A 9,596-nucleotide genomic window follows, 5' to 3' on the forward strand; every position below is an offset into this window, starting at 1 on the left:
GAGAAACTTTTTCACCCAGAGAGTGGTGGCTGTGTGGAATGCTCTGCCCCAGAGGGCAGTGGAGGCCCAGTTTCTGGATTCATTTAAGAAAAAGTTGAATAGAGCTCTCAAGGATTGTGGAATCAAGGGTTGTGGAGATAAGGCAGGAACAGGATACTGATTAAGGATGATCAGCCATGATCATATTGAATGGTGGTGCAGGCTCGAAGGGCAGAATGGCCTACTCCTGCACCTATTGTCTATTGTCTAACAATGCAGGTTGATAAAATTAAATCCAAATTAAGGGAATAGGTCACATTGATGGATATTTGAAATAGGTACAATCAAGTCAAGAGAACTGCTTTTCTCTTCTCACATGAAGCGGTGGATGAGACAGTATCTGTTTCCAAATGGCTGAACTATAAATTTGATATTTATTTTGAATATATAATTAAAGTACTGTCCACTAAGCGATACTACATGTTTGTTGTCCAATCCCTGATCATGTAGAGAGGAAAGATAATCTCCAGCTCTTCTTTGCTATGCACAACTGTCTGTTAAAATCCTCTTCCTCTATCCTCACCTCTACCAACACTGAAGAGGCCAAGGAAATTTCACACGATAAAAACACTGTTTGACTCTTTCTGTTCTCCATCGCAACAACCCCCACCTATCTCTTGCTCACCAAATTAGATCAACGTTTCTAATCACTCTTACCTATGCTTGTGTTATTGTGACTGAATGCCCTGAGTATATCTTACTCTTCCAATTCTTAATTTATTTAAATATCTATTTGTAAGCCTGTGTGTTTTGAACTATTGGGGATGTTGGGGCTCATGGAATGCTGGTCCTTATTTCAAGGGGTTTGGCGTATTAGAGTAGAGAAGTCTTACTGCAACTGTACAAGGTATGGTGAGATCACATCTGGAGTACTGTGAGCAGTTTTGGTCACCTTATTTAAGGAAACATATTATTTCATTGGAGGCAACTCAGAGGAGGTTCACTAAGATGAGCCCTGGTATGGAGGAATTGTATTATGAATAAAGGTTAAACATTTGGACCCTACTTATTGGAATTTCAAAACTTGAGAAGTAATCTTACTGAAACATATCAGACATAAGGGGTTTGACAGGGTTAATGTTGAGAGGATGTTTCCCCTCATGGGACAGTCTTGGACCAGAGGGCATAGTCTCAGATTAAAGGTGAGCCAATTTACAACTGAGATGAGGAAGCATTTCTTTTTTCAGAGTGTTGTGAGTGTTTGGAAGCTCTTGTCAGGGAGAGCTGTGGGGGTAGAGTACTTTGTGTATGTTTAAGGCTGTGATAGCTGTGATTCAAGAGTCATGGGGAAAGGGCAGAAAAGTGAATGTGAGGAATGTTGGATCAGTGACGATCCTATTGGATGATGGAGTAGGCTCAGGGCCGAATGGCCTAATTCTGTTCCAGTTTCTTATGGTCTAATGGCCTTGCAAACACATAATCAAAGCTGAAACAGCGTCCCTAGTGATAGTAGCCAGTATAACCTGGTGAGAAAAAATAGCATTTGTATACTGGCACATTATCAACCTATACAGTCCAATTTAAATTTACAGTTTGGAATAAATAGTAATGTGTCTTATGATATTATAATGCAGTCAATCTGAGGGAACTGTATTAGCTCATGAATGATAACCAGGACTGAACACAATGCAAGTACATTCACAATCCAAAGCATCACTCATCCCATCACATTGAAGAGTAGAACTTAATTTCAGATTGGCAGTTTCTTTTCATGTTTCGTTTGTCCTAACACAGTTGCATACATGGTTTTAAAATGTTAAGTCTGCCTTGGACATTTGAGATACTGAAGAATGAATTAAGAAATACTCAAACCTGAAATTCACTGCAGATCCACTAGGGGATGCTATTATGACAGAAAACCCATTTTGTGTTTGCTTTTGTATTAATAAAGTATGTAATGTACTTGAGAAAAGATTTAAAGAGGTGTGACTGGCTAATCTGCTTCTGAGAATAATGTGAAACAGTGAAATACACAAAAACTGATTATAGTAAATCTTACTTGAGTGAAATAATTTTCAGTCATTAGACCATAATAAGAGTAAGGTACCAGAAGGGGATTACTGTGCAGGGATTACTTTTTCTTTATGTCTGTCATACAGTTAATGTATTGTATCATAGCACTGTGTTACAAGTCCCAGTTGTAGCTTCAGTAACCAATGGGACCAGAATTTAGCAGTAATCCAAAAATCCACAATTACAACAGCACCAGACGGATTACTAAAAATAGTTTCCCAGCAGGTAATCTGTCTGGATTACTACATTTACAGAATTGCCAGCATTTAAGGAAATATGTGGAGTAGGTTTTTACCTTAGCATACAGTTATGATCTATCTGGTAAATGATACTTAGTGACTTGTTTGCATCTGCATATGTTGTACCTGCCTTAAAGATGTTATATTGAAATGATTGGGAGTCGATTAGCTCAGTTGGCTGGACAGCTGGTTTGCGATGCAGGGTGATGCCAATGGCATGGATTCAGTAACCACTGGCTCTGATTACTGTGAGGACTCTCCTTCTCAACCTCGTCTCTTGACTAAGGCCTGGTGGTCCTCAGGTTAAACCACACCAGTTGTCTCTCTATCTGTCTAATGAGAGAGCAGCCCTGTGGTCAAGTAGTGTACCTGTACCTGTAGAGAAATGACTACTATGATAATTACAGTACAATGTTTGTAAGTAACTGAGAGCTCAGTCAGTGGAGCACATATAAAACACAAATAATCATCTTCCTGGTGTCATGACTTAACAGCACTAAAGCTCCTATCATTTAATGTAACCTGAAGCAAGAAATTTTATTGAGACAACAAAGTTGGAGAATTTCAAAATCTGAATAAAACAGTGCTCACAGTGATGAAGCATCCAAATACTAGGGAATTTAGGTTTTGTTAAAATATTAACCTAGAAATAAGAGACACCTGATGGAATTTGATCCACTTGAACAATGCAAATCGAATCAAGAAGCGATTTCAGATAGCCTTCTGTGGTAAAAAGTGAGAGAAAATGTGAAGTGGGATTGATTTATCAAAAAAGAATGATTTTATCACTGTGATTCTTTTATAATTCTTATGTTCCTATATCCCAAAAACAAAATTCATCTGTGCTACAAAGTTCGCCTATCCCCTATGATTGAATGTTTATGTAATAGCACAAATGATTGAACTCCATCGTTCTTGAAATGTCTTGCTAGAAGCTGTCTCTGAGTCAAGAAGGACTCTTGATGAAATTTGTAATACAGTTATGAAATTCAATGGAATCATTGATAGTTGCAACTTTGGATGATACTCTAATTAATGATAAATTAATTTTTCAATGATTTCCTTTTATGCTACTTTGTGTTCATGCTAGCTCTGGCACAAGTGTTATTGCTATCTTATCCTATAAATGAAAATACCATTAAAATCCAAAATGTCACACCACAATAGGGCATTTTTAAAAGGCTGTAGTAAGTTAGAACTATATTTGTGGGCACTTGTTGATGCCGCATGCCCGATATAGCATTGTTCTGTTCATCACCAAGTGATCCTTTTGTCCTGATGTATGAAAATTCACAAAATTACACAGAAGATGAAAATAACTTGGCCCTTGTTATGTGGAAGAAAATGTTACATCTCACAATTAATCAATATACTTTTCTCTGTGAAGTTAAGTTGTTCCCAGCATTTTTAATTAAAGTCTATGAGACATATTTGCAGAGATTGTGTAAAGCTCATTTACCATAATCATTGTTGATGGTATGGCACTAGTTACAGAAAGGAGGGGATACAAAAAAGGAAACCAAGGCTGGTCACACTAACATTTTTTTCCCCCTTCGTCTGATCCTGAAAAAGACTGTTCTGATTCAATGGGACCTTCGGATTATCACACCTCCCCGCCACTGCCCTAGTCCCTGTTTTGATCAAAAACCTGTCTTAAAACCATCATTAGGAAATAATACAAGTGTACAATCCAAAAGCAATAATGAATTCAAAGATCCTTTTGCATCCAATTTTTAATATCATTACAATACTGTTATTCAAACCACAAGACATTCTTATTTATTATTGCTGAAATAGTGTGTAATTATATTGACTAATGCATCAATTTTGCTGTTTATTTTAGGAGAACAGGGTACTGTGAGCATGTTTCCAATGTTTTTACTGGAGCACAATTTCTCTCCAGCGGAGCTGGGCTTATGGACTGGGCTAGTTGCAATGGGATTTTCTATTCTTGGATCATGCCTCGGTGGCATATTAATGACGAAGTATAAGTAAGTTTGTAGATTTAACTTTTATTCATGTATAGACATAAGAAAATAACTTATTGTTATCATGTCTTCAAACTAAATAAGTAATATTAACAAAATGCTAAATTGGAATTTTATTTCATTCTCTACAAGTGCCCAATATAATGTGCAGCATGTTAGCTTCTCACCCAAGATGAAGGCCAGCAGGAAAGTGACAGCTGGGAGCATTAGATAGTGTTTGTATAGGCTCCAGTTTCTTTCCTTACATGGTTGACCAAGAATCCCATTCTTACTCAGGAACAGGGACAGAAAGCCTGAGTCCTGTTGCTGCTTCTGGCCTGGGCTACCATCCCCATCACTGACCAAGCACAGCAGACTCCCTTGAGCCCTGCAGAGTGATAGTTTCCCCTTGACTCAGGCCCTGCTCTTGCTGCCTTACACAAACATATTTGGCTTTTTTATTTATTCTTTCATGCGCTGTGGGCAAGGCCAGCATTTGGTGCTCATTCTTAATTGTCTTTGATCTGTGCAGCCATTAAGAGCTATGCACAGGGGAAGGTTTCCATCTCTAGAGGGCATTTGTGGAGTGGATGGGTTTTTTTAACAATGTTTCATGGTCACAATTTTAACTTCACATTCGTTAATTTCACCAGCTGCCCTGGTGGAATTTGAACTCATGCCCCTAGAGCGTTCATCTGGGCCTCTGAGTTACTGATCCAGAGTTACCACCGCACCACTATCTCCCCTTAAGAGCGCACCTTCCTTGACTGTCAAGTTCTGGAGCAGGGACTTGAACCTGGAGTTTCTGGTGCAGATACAGGCACCCACTCCAGTACATGATCTCCTTTCATAACCTTTATGTGTCTCTTTTGAAAGAAAAATTAGTGTAAACACAGTTGTGTCAGATGTCGAGTCATGATCTCTGTGTTGAGTTATTTGTCGGATTGATGTTTAATTTTATGCTGGCCTTCCAGCAGTTACAATAGTTCTTTGATATTTTTGCATGATGAAAAGTGTAAAATCTCCTGAGAAAACAGTAAACTGTCAAAGGGAAAAATTGTTCAGCTTGGCATTGAAATCGGAAGGAAGGGCAGACTTGGCATCCGGCACTCCCCTGTAAACCTGTGGGACTTGTCAAGTATCATTGAGCGTCAAACTGATTATGAGAATACTGTAAAAGTGGGTCACTGATTGCTGAAAATGAGTCTTTTTTGGATCAATAGGTTATACAGTACTGCTCCTGTACCTTGTTTCATTAGCAATCATCTCTTTTGAAGATTTGAAAGTGCTGCACTCTGCTTACATTAGTCATGGTAGCATTCTGTAAATTTCATTTCTTATACAGCTGCATTAGACTTTCAACTTAACTAACTGCAGCATTTGATTTACCTAAAACTAATATTGTATCTTCCAGTAATATTTTATTCTATATTTTTTCATATCATATGATGAAAGATGGAATGAAATTCCAGTTTATATAAGACCTTTGATCTAATGTCATAAGGCAATCAAAATGCAACCATCTATACATTCAATCCTTACTCAACAATATAGATTGGGGAAAATGAATAACTATTCATGCAAAAGAATAAAATATCACTCAAATCTAAATGTTGTCTCTGCAGTAAACATGATAGCACAACATATGACAGTCTTTGGACAAATGTGTGAAGCATGTTGTGTATGCATTTTTTGTTCTTGATTTCAGGAATAATTTTCTATTTCTATGAAATGCAAACTTCAGAGGTTTAGTAAATACATCTGATTTTTATGACAAGGCTAAAATGCAGACATGTATCTGTAACTTGCAGATTTCCTTTCCCCTTTCCTTTGCTGTTTCTGACTGGATGCTAATCATTAACAGTGCATTAAGGCTAGCAGGTTTGAGATAAGAGGTTCTTTTATGCTGTCTACAAACTAATAACTGTCACTACTCTTGAGAAAATTGGATAACCAGGCAAAAGGTGTTGCTTTATCCTGCTAAGAGCTGTCAAGCATTTTCTATGCTGTAAGGGTTTGAAAATGGGATTGAAATCTGCATCTGCTTGAGTGGCATTTAAACTTTAAAAAAACATACTTATAAAGTAAAGATGAGAATAGTTTACATTAATGGACTTTGCTATGCTTTTTTCACTTTAGATTAGAGGCTTTTTTGTATTGAACTCTTGAATTGAATTCAAAAGAGGAAAGATAACCCTCCAGAGGTTGAGCTGGTTAAAGGTGTGAGTTATTGAATTGTATAGAACAGGAAGATTCACTCTCTGGTCTTGCTAAATTAGCTACTTTCAGTGAGCCTGTAATATGTCACAGTTGGTTTTAGTTCTACTAGATAGAGCGAAAATCATTGCAAAACCTTATTTTAATTTATATTTGATAACTCAAGCAGGAAGCATGTAGGCAAACTCAGGCTGGACAGTGTTGGCTGTAGCCAGTCAGCTGAAGCTCACTGTAGGAAGATGCAGGTGAAGAAGGGTTGTAAAGCAGGGTTGTAAAGCAGGGTATGGTTGGCAATGGAGAAAGGAGCAAGGAACTGACACCTTTCACCGAGGAGAGGGAGATGAATAAAGTTGACAATGGAATAGTGAAAATAGCAGAGGAATCATGCACACTCAAATCAGGAAGCCGTTCATGTGATGCAGGACTTCCAATGCACATTTGCTGGGCTATTAAGGCCAGGCAGTCAGTTCTTCTATAACACATAGTTGTATTCTTGTGCAACCTCATGTTATTAAAAAATCGTGCTTTAGAAACAGCGCTTAAAGTGTTGGCTATGTTATCGCATTATAGCCAACACATGTTTTAAAAGTTCACCCTTTAGAAACAGCATCCCCAATTTGTCAATCATATTGCAGCAAATTCGTGTTGATGAAACATGTATTTTAGCAGAATGACCTGGATATGTATGTTTGTGTTAGCCTGTCCGCATATGACTTGATTGCTTTAAAATGCATTTTCAGTCTCATGATGTCCTCTGCCAACAGTATCTATGCTTTTGTTTCACAATGTTTCCTAAAAGGTGCAGGAGCGCACATTGACCCAAAGGATCCCATGTAAGCTGTCCCTTACTGTGCACGTGCACAAAACATTTAAAAGTGTCACACACTTAGCAGATATACTCAATGATTAAGCTTTCATGTCCTTCTAGGGTAAAGAATTCCAAATATTCAATACCCTCTGAGTAAAAATAAAATCTCTTCTGGGTCCGAAATGGCATCCCCTTATTTATATTGTATCTCTTAGACCCCTCAACCGGGGAAATATCTTACCTGCACCTATCCTGTCTATCCTTTTAAGTATTCTGTAGGATTCAATGACAAAACTGTAGATAATACTGGTTCAGATTACACAGTCTCTCTTCGTTGGACAATCTCATTCATCTGGGTACAAGCCTAGTTAATGTTATTTGCACTCCGTCAACGGCAACATTATCTTTCCTCGAGATACAGAGACAAAAGCTGCACATAGGTGTGGACTACCAAGCTCCTATACAATTGAAACAAATTTTCTCTGCTCCTGTACTCAAATCCCCTTCAATAAAGGCGAACACTCTACCAGCTTTCCTAATAGCTCAGTGCAACTATATTTTAGCCCTTAGTGACTTATCGACCAGGACATCTGGTTCCCTTTGCATGTCTGCGCTTTCCAACTTCTCAGTATTTAAGAAAATCTCTGCACATTTGCTCTTTCTATCAAATAAAAAACCAAAAGAATTGCAGATGCTGGAAATCAGAAAGAAAAACAAAAACATTTCTGGAAAAGCTCAACAGGTCTGGCAGCATCTGTGGAGAGAAATCAGAGTTAATGTTATGGGTCCACTGACCCTTCCTCAGAATGTTCTTCCTGCCAAAGTGGATAACTTCACAACTTTTCACATTATATTTCACCTGAAAAGTTCAGACACAGTCACTAAGCCTGTCCAAATCCTCCTGAACAAATCTTTATATCTTTGAGATATTTTGACCTTTGAAGGTAATTTGAGATAGACTGGGTAGACAGCATATCTCTTCAGCTGTTCACAACTGACCATGCCCAAGCAGTACATGCTTACAATATTTACAATACAACCTCCAGCATTAGATGTGATTCCACAGTAGACAGTATTTGCAAAACATTCTCAAATGTGTAGAGAATGACACTGAGAAACAATTTAGAATTGTCAGTCAAGGTCATAGTCTGACTCACTTAGATGTACTAGAAACTATATACAGGGCCCTGTTCCTTGCAGTCAGAAAGAAAATGTGCACACACTTGTTTCAGTTCAACAAAATATGTGACAGCGATTCTCTGGTTCATTTCTTGGAGCAATGTCTTGTTTAATCAGAGTCAACCAGTCTGGCCTAAAATTTAAACACTGGCGCACTGACCTCTACACCGCTGAAGCCAAACGCCAACTCGAGGACACCTCTTTATATTGCCCCCTCGACCATGACCCCCCTCCCCCCAATCACCAAACCATCATCTCCCAGACCATACAGAACCTCATCACCTCAGGAGATCTCCCACCCACAGCTTCCAACCTCATAGTCCGGGAACCCATTGTCTCAGCATGCTACTGCCCCACTGAACTCATCTCTACCTACCTCGACACTGACCTATCCCCCCTCGTCCAGAAACTCCCCACATACTTTCGAGACACCACCCACACCCTCCACCTCCTCCAAGACTTCCGTTTCCCCGGCCCCCAACGCCTCATCTTCACCATGGATATCCAATCCCCCTGCACCTCCATCTGCCATGACCAGGGCCTCCAAGCCCTCCGTTTTTTGCTCTCCTGACGTCCCCAACAGTACCCTTCCACCAACACTCTCATTCTTTTGGCCAAACTGGTCCTCACCCTTAACAATTTCTCCTTCGAATCTTCCCACTTTCTCCAGACCAAAGGGGTAGCCATGGGCACACGTATTGGCCCCAGCTATGTCTGTCTCTTTGTTGGCTATGTAAAACAGTTGATCTTCCGTAATTACACCAGCACCATCCCCACCTCTTCCTCCGCTACATTGATGACTGCATTGGTGCCACCTCGTGCTCCCGCGAGGAGGTTGAGCAATTCATCAACTTCACCAACACATTCCACCCTGACCTTAAATTTACCTGGACCATCTCTAACACCTCCCTCCCCTTCCTGGACCTCTCCATCTCCATTAATGACGACCGACTTGACACTGACATTTTTTACAAACCCACCAACTCCCACAGCTACCTGGATTACACCTCTTCCCACCCTACCTCCTGCAAAAATGCCACCCCATATTCCCAATTCCTCCGCCTTCACTGTATCTGCTCCCAGGAGGACCAGTTCCACCACAGAACACACCAGATGGCCACCTTCTTTAGAGAC

General features: G+C 39.5%; 1 protein-coding gene across 4 annotated transcripts in view; it reads left to right on the plus strand.

Moving 5' to 3' along the window:
- The window catches only part of mfsd3 (major facilitator superfamily domain containing 3), a 125,229-nt gene that overhangs the window by 45,447 nt on the left and 70,186 nt on the right, over positions 1-9,596 (plus strand). For all 4 annotated transcript variants that reach the window (XR_006314842.1, XM_043712157.1, XM_043712139.1 and 1 more), the window contains exon 4: positions 4,135-4,282. Coding sequence is in view for 3 of the 4 variants with exons in the window: in XM_043712157.1 (XP_043568092.1) it covers positions 4,135-4,282 (148 nt within the window). In the remaining variant the exon portion in view is untranslated. The remainder of the gene's footprint in view (positions 1-4,134; positions 4,283-9,596) is intronic.

Source organism: Chiloscyllium plagiosum, chromosome 2, assembly GCF_004010195.1.
Source record: "Chiloscyllium plagiosum isolate BGI_BamShark_2017 chromosome 2, ASM401019v2, whole genome shotgun sequence".
NCBI classification, from domain to species: Eukaryota; Metazoa; Chordata; class Chondrichthyes; order Orectolobiformes; family Hemiscylliidae; genus Chiloscyllium; species Chiloscyllium plagiosum.